Genomic DNA, 15,747 nt, shown 5'->3' on the forward strand with positions numbered 1-15,747 from the left:
CCTCAGAATATCCAAGGAACGCTAAAATTCTTGGCCTCACCAAACACTCCTCTCTCCCTCCATTCCTCTTGCTCCAAAGCAAGTTTACTCCCAGGCCTGAAGGAACTGCACAGAGAGCTGTAGTTTGGGGGCAGTGACGAGCCAGAATCCCACAGCGGAAGGAGCTTGACACTCTCGCGAGGTTTCCGCCGGCCTCTCGGGACGGGTGGGCGGGGAAGCTGTGGCCCCGAAGTGAGTGCGCGATGCGCTCGGAGAAGGAAGGGGCCAGTGGGACTGCGGCTGCTATGATTACAAGAAGTTCGAGTGGGAGGGAGAAGCCGGCAGTGCCCGCCACCCGCGGGGCTCCGTCCATGGAGGTTCAGTTCCGTTGGGAGTCGCCACGACGGGAGTCCGAAAAGCCGCCCGCTTCCACCTCCGGATGTGGGGGTGGCGGGGGCGGCACCAGTAAATCACGCGAGGACAAGAGGACGGTTCTGAGCAAGGTCCGGAAGGCGGGGCGAAGCCCGGGCTGGGAAAAGATGAGAGCTGGGAGGTGCGGGGCGACGAGGGCTGGGAAGGGCGGGGCGCCTTCAGGACCCGGGAGAGCGCCAGGTCCTGCGTCACTCTGGGGAGGGACCTCTGCCCATCTGAGAAGAGATGGACTGGAACTGAGGAAAGAAAGGGATGCTGAAGGAGACAGTTTCCTGCACCCTCTAAGGTTTTTTTCCTAACTTTCAGAGGAATAAAATCATCATTTTGGCATTGTGAATGTTTTTCAGTTGGATTTAAAAATCCTTGACTCAAGATTATCAGAGAGCATGTTAAAAGCAAATATTCTCTTCTCAGCTCTCTTCTCACCTCTAATTGTTTTCATTTCCGAACCGACATTAGTACTTATTAATAATGATCGCCCCTCCAGATACGACTAAAACAGCAGGCTGCTGGAAAGGCTTCAAAACTGGTCACACAGAGATAGTTGATTGTTTCGTTTGTAGAGCCACATTTATAAGGCTGATAAATGTTAATCTAATAAAGTTCTCCAGGAAATGGTTATTGAAGAAAGTATTATGAATCAAAACAAACTCGCACCGGAGGCGATTGCTGCGGAGCAGCTGGTGGGCTTGAACTAATTGCCTTGGGGTTGACAGCGCAACTCTTTACTACCAACTAAGCCACCAGAACTCCAGTAATGATTATTAGAGAACCAAATGTACTGATACTGCAGGTCCTAGAGAAAGTGTAGTGTCCCCCATAGGCAGCCAGAGTGCTGCAAATCATGAAGCTCTCCCCAAACTACTGTTGGCAGTAAGAATTAATACACCTTTATTACTTGAATTTCTCTGAATGTATTTTACTCTATAATAGTATTTTATATTACACATATAGTGTAGATTTTATTTTCCAATTCTAACACAATCTGTGTAATCTTCCAGCAATTTTCTTGATATAATAATGCAATGATTCCATGAAAATGATCAGCCTTTTCTGACTTCACTGATGACTTCTAAGTTACTCAGTTCTCCATAAGATTTGGCAGCCATATTCTCCAGGAATATATGTCTTAATCTTTCCTAAGTGTATGTTTCTGTTGGACTCCTGTTTTAGATTTTCCTCTGGACGTTAGATAGTTGATCAAGCCTTCAAACAAATGATGCTTAATAACATTGATAGCAAAAACCAGAGTCCAGTGAGCATTTTACTTTGTTGCTCCTCAGGTTGTCATTCGGAGGCTGCCTCCCAGTCTTACCAAGGAGCAGCTGGAAGAGCAGCTACACCCACTTCCAGCGCATGATTATTTTGAATTCTGTACTGCTGATCTTAGGTGAGGAGAAACTAAGCTTTAGAAGCTGAGAGGTACTGTCAGTTGATGGATCATTACTGTAGATAATAGTATTGTTGTTTCCATATCGTCTTCCAGATGCCCCCCCCAAAATTAGTGTCTTTATTTTTGCATATTATTTCTATGGGAGCAGATTATTCAATTCCTCCAAAATAGAATTTTGGAATATTCTTATATTGTCAGGGAGCTCTGGTGACCTAGTGGTAAGAAGTTGCATTGCCAACCCTTAAGGCATGTGGTTTAAATCCACCAGCTGCTTTGCAGGAGAAAGACCAACTGTTTTTACTCATGTGAAGACTTAAAACTAATACTTAATTTTTGAACCTGATTTCATGTAGTTTGTTAAATTATATTGAGATGTCGCAGAAAGGAATTAAATCTAAATCGTAAATGTGTTATCTGATGGATATTTGCAAGTGAAAGGCTGGAGGGTCATTTCTGACTCAACAACAATGAGAGTGAGTGAAAGTAAACTACTATCTTAACCAATTCTTTCTGCAGATTTAGTAGCATTACTCTTACACTTCCCCTTTAAGAAGCCCTGGTGGCAACTAAAAGGTCAAGGCTCAAATCCACAAGGCATAGAGCTGTACGAGAACATAGTCTCCTCTCATAAAGATTTAGAACTTTAGAAACCCAGTAGAGGGCCACTCTGAGGAAGACATGAGATGATGACAGTGGATCTTAATGTACCTTTTAGGAATCTTCCCAGCTGCCATCTGGGAGAAAGATGCAACAATGGGCAGTAGTGCTGTGTCTTAAAAGGTTGCTCTGAGTCACAAGTGACTCCACAAAAAAAAAAACAACAAACAAAAAAAAAACCAAAAACAAGTGACTCCAAGGCAGTGGTTTTGCTTTTGCTGCTTTTATTTGTTTTAATCTTCCTTTTAACAGGGAGCTTATGTAAGCTCCGACTTTTATCAGACAGCAGTGCAGCTAGAAGTTGGTGATTTTTTTATCACTTTATTATCTTGGTTTCCCATTTATAGTAATCATGTAAACTTCCTTTTTGGATAACTACATTTAAGTTGGGTTTTTTCTTTTCTGTTTTGTTATTTTGCAAAATCAGTCTATTCAGAGAAAATTATTACTAGTAAACATAAACATGGTAAAAACATAAGGATGATTTTCAGATAACAAAAGGTTAGGACTTGGCTCTATCTTGCACTGTCATCATGATCTCCAACCTGCTGGGGCCCTTTGTTACAGTCACTGTGTCAATCCCTCTTGTTGAGGGTCTTCTTCTTTATCTCTGACCTTCCACCTTTTCCAGTGTGATCCAGGCACTGGCCTCTCCTGACAACATGCCCAGAGTATGTTTCACCACGATGGTTTCATCATCTAGTTAAAAGCAGACAAGCTTTGGAATTAGAATGACTCAGATTGGAATCCTCTTTCTTCCTGTAGGCACCATGAGCGTTTGAATTGTGTACAATTTTGTTGTTGTTATGTGCCATCAAGTCACCTGAGACTCATAGCAACCCTTACTTAGTACAACAGCCCTAAACCCTGCTCTATCCTGAGCCAACCTTATTATCTCTTACATACCTACTCCCATTACCTGAGTCACTATCTCATTGAGGGTCTTCCTCTCCTGCGCTGTCCCTCCACCCTTCCAAGCATGATGTGGCTCTCCAAGGACCAGTCCCTCCTTGTGTCATGCCCAAAGTATGTCAGATGGAGCTTCAGAATCCTTGCCTCCAAGGAGAATCCTGGTTTCACCCTCTTTCAGATGAACTTGTTTCTATACAATGTACTATAGTAAATATTCCTTTTTATATTTTTTTTTATTATTTTAAATAGTCTTAAAATAACTTAAAAAATAATAATCAACAAAAATTAAACCTATTACTGTAGGGTTGATTCTCACTCATAGTGATCTTGTAAGTTAGAGTTCTGCTGCGAGGTTTCCAGGGCAATAAATAATTATAGAAACACCCTGCTTCATTTTTCTCCCCTGGTACAGCTTGTGGGTTTGAACCATCAACCTTTTCTTTAGCAGTCAAATGCCTTAATTGTACTGCCCCTAAAGTACCTAAAAATATTAAAAAATATCTTGTACAATATAAATTTGCCTCTATAAATAAATCATGACTTGATTTCTGTGCCAGCTGGGATGTATAATGTAGATAGATATAACCCTTTTTTTTTTTTTATTTCAACCTCTGGGAACAACTGTTTTAATCCTGATCCTAAATTGCCTTTCCCAAGTCATTAAAAATGTATCAGGATTTCCCCATTGAAAGAATATTTCAGTTATTAGAAATAGCTCAGATATAATTTTTTTAGCACTAAGACTTAGTTTGAGGTAGCTTATTGAATCCCAAAAATATAAAGGAAATATTAAAATATACTTGTTTTTCTTAACTAACCATTACTTTTTATTTCAGTCTTTACCCTCATCTTTACTCAAGAGCATACATTAATTTTAGAAATCCTGATGACATCCTTCTGTTTAGAGATCGTTTTGATGGCTATATCTTCATTGACAGTAAAGGTTAGATCTTTGACTTCTTAATTCTTTACTAAAATCTTAATATATTAATGTGATTTTGCTGGAATATTTATGACATTTCATTCTCAGATACAAATCTAAAATAAGTTTGTAAATACTGATTATGTTACTATGATTATGGTCTGACCTTAAAAAAAAAAATTAAATAATATGTAAACCAAGAGGGCAATGGCAATTTTGTATAGCTATGAGAATTGTTGTTGTTGTTATGTGCCCGTCGAGTCGCTTGTGACTCATAGTGACCCTATGTACAACATCCCTAAACCCTGCTCTATCCAATACCAATCGCACTGCCTCTGACACACCCATCCATCAATCCACCTCATAGAGGGTCTTCCCTCCTACACCGTCCCTCCACCCTCCCAAGCATGATGTCCCTCTTCAAGTACCTGTCCCTCCTTACAACATGTCCAAAGTATGTCAGACAAAGCCCTAGAATCCTTGCCTCCAAGGAGCAGCCTGGTTTAACCTTCTCCAGGATGAATCTGTTTGTTTTCTTGGCAGTCCATGGTACATTCAATAATCTTCTCCAGCACCACAGCTCAAGGGCATCAACTCTCCTTCTATCCTCCCTAGTCGTTGTCCAACTCTCTGATGCATAACAAGGGATTGCAAAGACCATGGCCTGTATCAGATGCACCTTAGAGAATACATTAATATAATGGGGGAGTGAAGTTTTTTTTATGTGCATGAGTTTTCTGGATAACTGTACCTTTTTTTTTGGTTAACAATCCTTTATTGAAATATTTTCATCTGTAGTTCCTTAGCTACCTGGGCATTCCACAGCACCACTGTTGATGTCTTCTATGATGTCATGAGGGTGACGGCCATCAACATTGCAGCCCACAGATTGGGCAGTTCCCAGGATCTCTGTAATAGTTCCAGAGAGTTCTCTGGCTATAGACCGGTGTTGCATCTGCCGGGCAATGCCAACAATCTCATCAAAAGTGATATTTCCACTGTGCTTAATATTTTTCTGCTTCTTTCTGTCTCTGGGTGGTTCCTATAGGGCTTTGATGATCAAGGCAGAGGCAGAAGGTACCACTTCAATCTGGACCTGTCTGTTGTGAATGGTCAGTTTCACTGTAATCCTTAGTCCCTTCCAGTCACCGGTGGCCTTGGCAATGTCATCACCAACCTTTTTTGGAGACAGACCCAGGGGCCCGATCTTGGGGGCCAGAGCGGAAGTGGCACCGACTTCCCCACCGGTACACCTCAGGTACACAACTTTAATCTCGCTGGGGTCGAACTTGGGCGCCATGGCGGAGGCGGCTGGTGTCAGATGAACCCGGATGCGGGACGACCGAAGAAAGTTGCACCGAGGCCTCCTCCGAGCCGAAAGCCGAAAACTAACTGTACCTTTTTATATCATCAAACTAAATTATTTTGCTTCTGTTTGATGAATATTTTCTAACTGTTGTTATGTACTGTTGAGTCAGAACGGACCCATAGCTGACCATCCAGTGGGTTTTCAGAGGCAGTTAATTACACTGGAGGAGATTGCCCATCCTTCTCCTGTGGAATAGCTTGTTAATTTGAACTATGTGCCTTCAGGATTGCAGCACAGCTTCTTGCCATCGGGCCACCAGTGTTCCCCTTTTCTAAATGTATTACACATTTATTCTGTCATAGAATATTATTCATAATCTTACTCTTTTATCCTATATGTCATAGGAGAGAGTACTGTAACAATGAACATCACTTAGAGACTTGTGACACAGTGTCACCTGCAGGCACTGTGACACCCCAATACGCAATGGTTTCATTTCCCTATTCTTTTCAGGTTCTCACATCTGATTTTTCCCTCCTTTCCCTTCTTTCTTGTCTGTCAGCTATTAGATTTGATATTGTGCCTATACAATATCCCTTTTTTGGGGGAAGCAGGAATATAGTAATTTTTTAGAATTTATCAATTTGAGTGAAAGTTTACAAACCATTTTGGCTTTTGATTAATTCATTCATAAACATTTTGTTTTACAACATTAATTACAAGTGAGTAATCAAATTCTTGCAATGTCTAATCAAACTCTTACTGTATATAAACTTTCCCTTCATCCAATTTATCTACTTATTAATTTTCACTCCTTTTTCCCTCCCTATTCCTATTACTTGGCAAGATTGTTTCTATCTACACCTTTCCCTTTTATGTTAATTATTTTATACCATAATTGTCCTTTAGTGACTGACTTACGTCACTCTGCATGATTTGTTCTGGTTTCATCCATGTTGTGTAATATTTCATGAATTCCTGATAGTTTTTTAGGGATTCTTACTACTCCATGGTGTGACTGTACTATAGTTCCTTTGACTGTTTATCTCTTGATGCACACTTGGGTTGTTTCCAACTCTTGTAAATAATGCTACAGTAAATATAAGTGTGCACATGTCCATTTGTGTTGCTGCTCTTATTTCTTTGGGATATATACCTAGCAGTGGATTTGCTAGATCAAAAGATATTTCTTTTCCCAACTTTTTAAGGATGTGCCAAAGTTTTCATTCATGGTTGTCCCATTTTATATTCCCACCAGCAGTGTTACGAGAGATCTCTTGGCCACCTTTGCCAACATTTGTTATTTGATATCTTATTGAACATTTCTATTTTTGTCAGGATAAAATGAGACTTCATTGTTTCGATTGCCATTTCTTTCTTTTTTTTTTCGATTGCCATTTCTATAATAGCTCATGATCTTGAACATTTCTTCATGTGTTTGTTGCCCATCTGGATCCCTTCTTTGGTAATATGTTTATTCCTGTACTCTGCCCACTTTGTATTTGGGTGGTTGTTGAATTGTCTTTTTGTTACAATTTTGGAGTTTTCTATAAATTTTAGAAATTAGTTGTTTGTCAGATGTGTCATTGCCAAATATTTTCCACCCAATAGGTAGATTTTCTTTTCACTCTTTTAGAGAATTGTTCAGAACAAACTAGCATAGGAGTAAAAAGAAGGACTGAATAGACATTATACTGGTACAGGAGGAGATTACCCCTCCTTCTCCGGCAGAGCATATGGTGGATTTGAACCGCATATCTCTGGGAATGCAGTGCAGCTTCTTGCCACTAGGCCACCAGAGCTCCCCTTCCATGAAATTGTTTTAAAGAAGAGGGGGCAGAAACCAGAGGGAAAAAGATAGAAAACAGGTAAATGAAAATCCAGAAAGCTGTGAGAAATAAAAAAGTAAGGGAAGAACAAAGGAAGGACTGTTGAGATGGGCTGATTGAGCACCTGTTTGATGCTGTTGTCACTGTCATGATAGTTGGAGGTAAAATGTGTGGCCTGGGACAGTGTCTACTAGCCCAGCTGAATGTTGGAGATGGGGTTCCCAGTCAGGTCAGGATTTCTGTCCATTTGAGGGGCAGTTGAGACCTCAAGATGTGAACTATAGTACAGGTAGCGCCTCTTCATGTCTAGGGGCCCTTGAGGGCATCTAACCTGGGACAGAGTTTCCCTTCATTATAGAGGAGCCTAGGCTAATCTAGGGCATGGGTGCAGGCAAGGTGTATGGTCAGAGATGTCTGACTTGGAAAAGTAGTCACTACCAACCTGAAATTCCCAAGGATTACTCATTCCACAGCACATGCACTCCTCCAAATATGGCCATGGTGTGTGCCAGACCAGGATGACCCGTGACAGCCAAGGGCCACAGACATAGGTGGTACCCTAATAATTCAGGGGCTGACTACAGGCCAAGCAAAGGCCAGTCTACCGGAGATTAAATGTAGACAGTGCAAGCCCTGGAACCCAGATAGGAAATGGTACAGGTCTACCCTGAGGTGGAGGTAGGATGAGCCTGAAGGCTGCCAGCCACTTCAAGGGTGGTGATGGTAAGGGACAGTCACTCCCCTGATCTTTGAAAGGGCATTCAGGGTTGGGGGTGAGGCAGAGTGGGGAAGAGAGAAAGATAAAAGATGAGCGTTTTCCCATAGTCACCTTGCTTCTGAGGTGGATACTGCCATAGTCTCAGGCTCCCTTTACTGAGCTTCCTTACTCTCTAATGTTCTGTCTCTCTCTCCCCCTACCACTCCCTTCACACACACACACACACGGAGAGAGAAAAGGAGGTTGGGTATCCATGTTTCTCTCAAAGGACTAACTGTTAGATTCAAACCATCTGACTTTGAGTTGTCAGCACAGCTCCTTACCCACTAGGCCACCAGAGCTCCAAGAGCTGCACTGCGCCGTTCACAGTTCTTCACAGTATTTCTTTAACAGCAAATTGTTTTCTATCCTTCCCTTACAAACCAGCTCTTCCCACTCCATTCCAAACTCCACTATTGATTGATTTTTGTGGTGGTGGTGGTGTTGTTATCTTCCACTGTGAGATAGCATACTAGAAAATATTGTTTAAAATGTAACTGTACCTACAACCAGCAAAGAATAAAATAGAAGAATGGGACCCTCTAAGAATCAAATCCATATGCACATCAAAAAATGTCTGCAGTAAGGTAAGAAGGAAAGCCACAGACTGGGGAAAAATATTTGGCAGTGACATTTCTGATAAAGGACTTAAATCTAAAATTTATAAAATACTCTAGTGCCTTAACAAGAAAAAACAATATGGCACTTTCTCAAAAAGTTGGAAGTCTAAATACCATTTGACTCAGCAATTCCACTACTGGGAATATACCCTAAAGAAACCAGAGCCATATCTCAAACAGATGTATGCATAACCATGTTATTGCTGCATTATTCACAATAGCAAAGAGATGGAAGCAACCCAAGTGCCCATCAATAAATTAATGCATAGAAAAACTGTGGTACATCCACACAATGAAATACTATACAGCACAAAAAACTAGTGAAATAGTAAAACATTACACTTGAGGCAGCCTTGAGGACATTATGCTGAGTGGAATATCTCAGTCACAAATGGGTAAGTACTGCATAACACCACTGTTATAAAATAGTGCAGACATAGGGAAGAATGGGGAACACTAAGTCAGTTTTGCACCCCTTCTTCCAGATTGTTGTCATACAAATAATGCATAATCCTATGTTTCTTTCAGATAGTTCCTCCCCTCATCTATTCTAATGCAGTGTTCCACTGCACCTGTCCACTGCAATTTTAAAAATCATAACTAAGAACTGTCACTGTTTAAAGGTATTTTATATTTTTGAAGGGGCTAAGGTTTATTGAGGTACATGTGATATAAAATTCACTTTTTAAAATGAAGTGTTAGCTAGGAAAAAAATTCACCTCTTAAGATGTACAGTTTGATGAATTTTGCATAAAAACAGTCATGTAACCACAACTACAGTGTGATAAATTATATGATAAATAAATCTGGATTTAGCATGCCAAAATTGCTCAAAAATATAATTATAGTCATGGGTCACTTAATGTCCATGATACATTCTGTGAAATAGAATATTAGGTGATTTGGATATTGTGCAAGTACCATTTTGTATATGGGAAGTTCTCAGATTATGAATGTGTTCCATTTTTAAATCTATCTGTAAATCAAATATATACACAGCTTGAAACAGTGAGATATGGTTCAGACGTAATGTCAGTCAAATGCTTATCTTAGTATGTAGTATATACTTTTTTTTTTTTAAACATTAACACATATTTTTAATTATTCTGATTTGGCTAAAGCTTTTTAAAGATTTGTTACAAAGGCATTACTTTATCGCAGATTAAATGCCCCCATTATCAATAACTTAGAGAGTGTGAGTATGTAGTATATACTTTTATATGTATAAAAACATTAAAGAAACTTTTCCAAATACACCAAAATATCTTTAACATAATAACAGTAATAATATTTTGATTTGTCACAAAGTAATGCCTGTTTGTTATTATGAATTGTTGTTGTATTTCTGAATTTTAATATGTTGGGTTTTATGAAGGTTGGAATCATAGATATATATGTGATATCAGACATTGAACAGATGCCATGTGGTGTAAGTTATAATTCAAAGTAGTAATAACACAAGATGATTTTTCCCTGTAACCCCTTTAAGCAAACTACATTGTTATCTTCCAAAATGAATGTAGGATTTTGGAATAGATTTTGGACTTTTGTTTTCTCTTAAAGGCTTGGAATATCCTGCAGTGGTAGAATTTGCTCCATTCCAAAAGATATCCAAAAAGAAGCTAAAGAAAAAGGATGTCAAAGCTGGAAGCATTGAAGATGGTAAGCTTTTTTAAAAATCCTAGCTTATGAAGCTAGCCAGATAAAAATACTGACTAGGAAGAATTCCTTTCCCATAATTGTAGAGGAGTGTTTTTCTTGTCTTTTAAATTTTTTTAAATTTACAGATCCAGACTATAAGAAGTTTTTAGAAACTTACTGTATGGAGGAAGAGAAAACCAGCACCAATCCTGAAACCCTTCTGGGAGAGATCGAGGCAAAGACACGAGAACTCATTGGTGTGTTTGCGCACTTCTTCTCTCTACCTTGCTGTGATATGTATTTTTTTAGAGGATGTACATTTTCTTGATTATATAAGAAATTAAAACTTGTTATAAGCTTGGCAGACATACATTTTCTAGTTTGGAAAAATGGTAGCAAGCTAGCAACCTTGGGAAATATTTTTTGAGCATTTGTTGAAAGAAAGAATCTAGATTTTTAGTCCCACCTATTTTGTTTTCATGACCCTTGGTGATGTAATGGTGGGAGAACTCAGCTGCTGACCCTAAAGGTGGCAGTTTAAACCCACCAGCTGCCTTCTGGAAGGAAGGTATGGCAGTCTGTTTCCCTGAAGATTTACAACCTTGGAAACTGTGTGGGAGGTTCCAGTCTGTCCTGTAGGGCCCCTGTGAGCCTTTATAGAAATGAATACACTTCTATGCTTACAACAAAGTATCTGCCATTTCAGTAGTTTTGCACATACGGTGACATTGAGTATGTCCATCATGTCATGTTATACACTGTCACATTTCCAAAATTTTCCACCAAAATCACACTAATTTCAGATGATCCTTGATTTTCATTAGTTGCATCTGCCCATTCTTGGCTAGAGTTCATGGTTGTCCCAGGAGCCACCCCATGTATGAAGCCCAGTTTTCTTTCCACCCTAAATTTTACCTAATGTCCACCCTAATTTGCACTAAAGATGCAGGCGTTTGTTCCCTTGTTGGTTCTTACTGCACCTAACCTATCTGTCATAGAGCCCACGAGCCGGCTATGTTCCTGACTTGAAAGCCTGTTTGGGTGTAACAGCATCCTGAAGGTATAACTGGAGGTGTAACAGTTGACAAGGCCTAGAATATTTGGTTTTAACCTCTCGGCACCACAAGCCCCTTTCAGAATCTGGTGGAAAGTTTTTCTCTAGGAAATATTCATTATACAACATTTTGCACATAATTTTTATGTGTTTAAGAGTCTGCAATTCCAAGTTAAGAGCCTTGTTCCAGGAACTCTCATATAATTTCTAAATAGGCCACTAGGTCCTAGTTAATTTTGGGACACTTAGAGGGACCTCTGGTGGCCTAGTGGTAAGAAGGTACACTTCAATCCCAAAGGCATACGGTTCAAATCCACCAGCTGCTCCATGGGAGAAGGATAGGCAGTCTCCTCCTGAGTGATTAACTGCTTCTGAAAACCTGCTGGAGGGTCAGCTATGAATTGATTCCGATTCAGTGGTACACAACAGCTATAACAACACAGGATTTGGGGTCGGGGAAGGCTCTATTGGCCTAGTCTAGGGAGATGTGCTGCTAACCCAAAGATGTGCACCTCTCCATTGGTTCACATATACCAACCACTCTGTGAGAGAAAGGTGGACAATCTCCACTCATGCAGTTTACGTCCTCAGAAAACTCAGTGGAGGATCAGCTATTAGTCAGTTCTGACTCAACGACAATAAATGTTGTTGTTGTTGTTATTGGATTGTTTTTTGGTTTTTTGCATTTTTTTTATGAGGTGGACTCTGGAAATACTCTGTTCTCTTTTAGCTGTATCCAGTGATACTTCCCTTCCTTTTTAAGACACAGAAGATAAATCCAAATCATCTTCCACTGTCCCACTTATATCCTGATTTTGCCATTCAGAACACTTCGTATTCAAATTTTGTAGGCCACAGAAAACCCATACCTCTCAGAGCTAGTTCATCTTCTATAAATGCCTATGGAAATCTGTTCCAACTCGAGGGCATTGAGTTTGAGCTTAGAATTTAATACCACATTGGACCATTTTTCTAAACTACACTCATTCTGATTTATGAAGTTTATACTGTAAGTCATTGTAAGACTCCAAATTGCTTAAAATCATTATCTGCAAGGCATAACAGAAAGAAATTCCTAGAATATGTGTTGAAATGCTTGGAAATATTTTATTTGATGTTTTGAAATATTTGCAAAATGCATGAAGAGAAATTCATTGCCTTTGGAAGTTTTGTCTTCATTTTACTTTTTGTCTTTATACTATCTTTTTGAGTAGTATATTAAAGACTCTTTAAGAATCATGCATTAAATGCCTACTGAATAAAGAATGCTGGTGGCAAAGTAGTTAAGTATTCAGCTGTTAACTAGAAGGTCGGTAGTTCTAACTTAACCAGCCCCTCACAGCCTTAGAAACTCTATGGGTCAGTTTGTACTCCATCTAAATGGACAGCAGTGGGTTTGTGTATGTATAGAATTATCAATTCCTCCACATCACTTGACTGTATAGTGATTTAATAAGAAGTCACTAAGATAATGTCCATTTTTTAAATGATAATATTTTTCCTTTAATAATTTTAACGATAGTTAAAATAAATTTAGTCAGTTAAAAACTCCATTACAAGTTGGTTGTTTTTTTGTTTGTTTGTTTATTTCAGCTAGAAGAACCACACCTCTTTTGGAATACATTAAAAATAGAAAATTAGAAAAACAGGTAGGTCTGGCCTTCTGTCTGATGATTATCCTTCCAGTCTTTGCCATTTTTTGGAAACAGTTTATACACATACTTTCCCATAACTTCAGCGAATTCGAGAAGAAAAGCGAGAAGAACGACGGAGGAGGGAGTTAGAGAAGAAGCGCTTGCGGGAAGAAGAAAAAAGGAAAAGAAGAGAAGAAGAAAGGTGTAAGAGGAAGGAGGCAGACAAGCAGAAGAAAACCCCTGAGAAAGAGATAAGGTTCAAGGTAAACATTTCTATTTCCAGTAATTCTGCTATACTAACACTAGGTATTTTAACATTAGTTTTAACACATTTTTGCATAATCTATTCTTTGATTATTATGCCTCCATTTTCTTTTTTTTTTTTGCCTTTTTTATTAATGATTTTTTAATGCAACATTTTTTTTTTATTTTATTATTTTTTGTGCATGTACAGTCAATCAGATCTGACTGGTACAGGAGGAAATTGTTTCTCCTTTTCCAGAAGAGTATCTGGTGGATTCAAGCCGCACACCTCTGGGATTGCAGTGCCAACATATATATTTTGACACCATTTTCTTTCCACTTAATTTTTCCCCATTCATTCATTATTGCACATTTTCCTCACTGCCCATCCCTCCCCCCAGTTTGTTTTTCTCTTTGAAAAGAAAAGAAAATTTTTTTCCTTGTTATACAATCCCCTTCAAATCCACAGTCCACTTTACTATGCATTTCTTCTTCTGTAATTTTGTCATGAAAATAATACCTAATCGTATATTCCTTTTAAACAGTTCTCTCCCTCATCTGTTCCAATGCAGTATACATTATTTATCCCCTCTTTTCTTAGGATCCCCCCAGTCCTGATGTCAGTCCCGTTTTACGACAGTGGCACTATGCAGTATTTGTCCTTTCGTGACAGATATTTCACTCAGCATAATGTCCTCCAGGGCCACCCATTTTGTATACTATTTCATGAGTTCTTTGTTTTTTATTTGATTGTGTGAATATACCAGAGCTTATCTACCCATTCATTTGTTGATGGGCACTTAGGTTGTTTCCATCCCTTTGCTATTGTGAACAAATCAGCAATAAACATGAGTGTACATATATATGTGCTTGGGTGGAAGTTCTGGTTTCTTTAGAGTATATTCCCAATAGTGGAACTGCTGGGTCAGATGATATTTCTAACTTTTTGAGAAAGCACCATATAGCCTTCCATAGTGGTTATACCATTTTACACTCCCACCAACAGTGAATTAGTTCAACAGTGAACTTTCTCCACAACCTTGCCAGCATTTGTTATTTGCTGCTCTGTTGAATTTTGCTATTCTTACTCGGGTGAGATGATATCTCATAGTTGTTTTGATTTGCATCTCTCTTAGAGCTAGGGATTTTGAACACTTTTTCATGTGTTGGTTCACCATTTGAATGTCTTCTTTGGTGAAATTTCTATTCATGTCTTGTGCCCATTTTTCAATTGGGTTGTTTACCTTTGTCTTGTTGTGGCGCTCGTGTATTCTATAAATTCTAAATATAAATCCCTTATCAGACATGTCATTGCTAAATATTTTTTCTGAGTCTGTGGCTTTCCTTTTTACCCTGTTGAAGAAAGTTTTGGATGTGCAAAGGGATTTTATTCTTAGAAGGTCCCATTCATCTATTTTATCCTGTCCTGGTTGTAGGGTTTTTAGGATACTTGGAAAACTGTTTATGTTGTGGATTAGGACTTCTAGAGTTCATCCAAGCTTTTCTTTAATGAAGTTTATAGTCCTTGGTATTAGTCCTAGGTCCTTGACCCACTTTGAATTGATCTTTGTATATGGAGTGAGGTGTGGTTCTTTCCTGAGTTTTTTACAGATAAGTTTTCTATTTCTTCAACACCATTTGTTAAAAAGGCTGTCATTTTCCCACTTAACTGATTTCATCTCCTTATCAAAAATCAGTTGACCAAAAGTAGATGGCCTGATTTCTGGATTCTCAATTCTATTCCATTGATCTATGTGTCTGTCATTGTACCAGTACCGCGCTGTGTTGACCACCATGGCAGTGCAGTAGAATTTGAAGTCAGAAAGTGAGATTTCTACCTTGTTTCTCTTTTTTAAGGAGTGCTTTGCTTATTAGGGTGTCTTTCCATTCCAAATGAAGTTGGAGATTGCCTTTTCCATCCCATTAAAGAATGGGATTGGTATTTGTATTGGGATTGCATTGAATGTGTAAATTGCCTTTGGTAATATTGTCATTTTCACAGTATTAAGTCTTCCTATCCATGAGCAAGGGATATTCTTCCATTTCTCCAGGTCTCTTTTTGTTTCTTGTACTAATGTTTTATAATTTTCTTTGAATAGATCTTTTGTGCTTCTGGTTAGATTTACTCCCAAGTGTTTAATATTGTGATTAGCTATTATGAAGGGTATTGTTTTTCTTAGCTCCAGCTCTGTATTCTCTTTGTCACTGTAGAGAAATCCAGCTGATTTTTGTACATTGATCTTGTATCCTTCCACTTTGCTGAATTGGTCAACTATGTCCAGTAGTTTTTTTGCTGAGTTTTTAGGGTTTTCTAAGTATACTATTATATCATCTGCATATTGTTGTTGTTGTTATGTGCCGTCGA

The 15,747-nt window shown here is 38.9% G+C and overlaps 1 protein-coding gene across 1 annotated transcript in view; it reads left to right on the forward strand.

Moving 5' to 3' along the window:
* Nucleotides 1-242: 242 nt before the first annotated feature.
* Nucleotides 243-15,747, forward strand: part of UPF3A (UPF3 regulator of nonsense transcripts homolog A (yeast)) — a 27,250-nt gene continuing 11,745 nt past the window's right edge. The window contains exons 1-7 of the mRNA XM_006883964.1: nt 243-482; nt 1,695-1,801; nt 4,210-4,316; nt 10,374-10,472; nt 10,598-10,708; nt 13,099-13,154; nt 13,244-13,402. Coding sequence (XP_006884026.1) covers nt 243-482; nt 1,695-1,801; nt 4,210-4,316; nt 10,374-10,472; nt 10,598-10,708; nt 13,099-13,154; nt 13,244-13,402 — 879 coding nt within the window. The remainder of the gene's footprint in view (nt 483-1,694; nt 1,802-4,209; nt 4,317-10,373; nt 10,473-10,597; nt 10,709-13,098; nt 13,155-13,243; nt 13,403-15,747) is intronic.

The sequence above is a fragment of the Elephantulus edwardii genome, unplaced genomic scaffold, assembly GCF_000299155.1.
Source record: "Elephantulus edwardii isolate Elephantulus edwardi_28Jun2011 unplaced genomic scaffold, EleEdw1.0 scaffold00030, whole genome shotgun sequence".
Taxonomy (NCBI): Eukaryota; Metazoa; Chordata; class Mammalia; order Macroscelidea; family Macroscelididae; genus Elephantulus; species Elephantulus edwardii.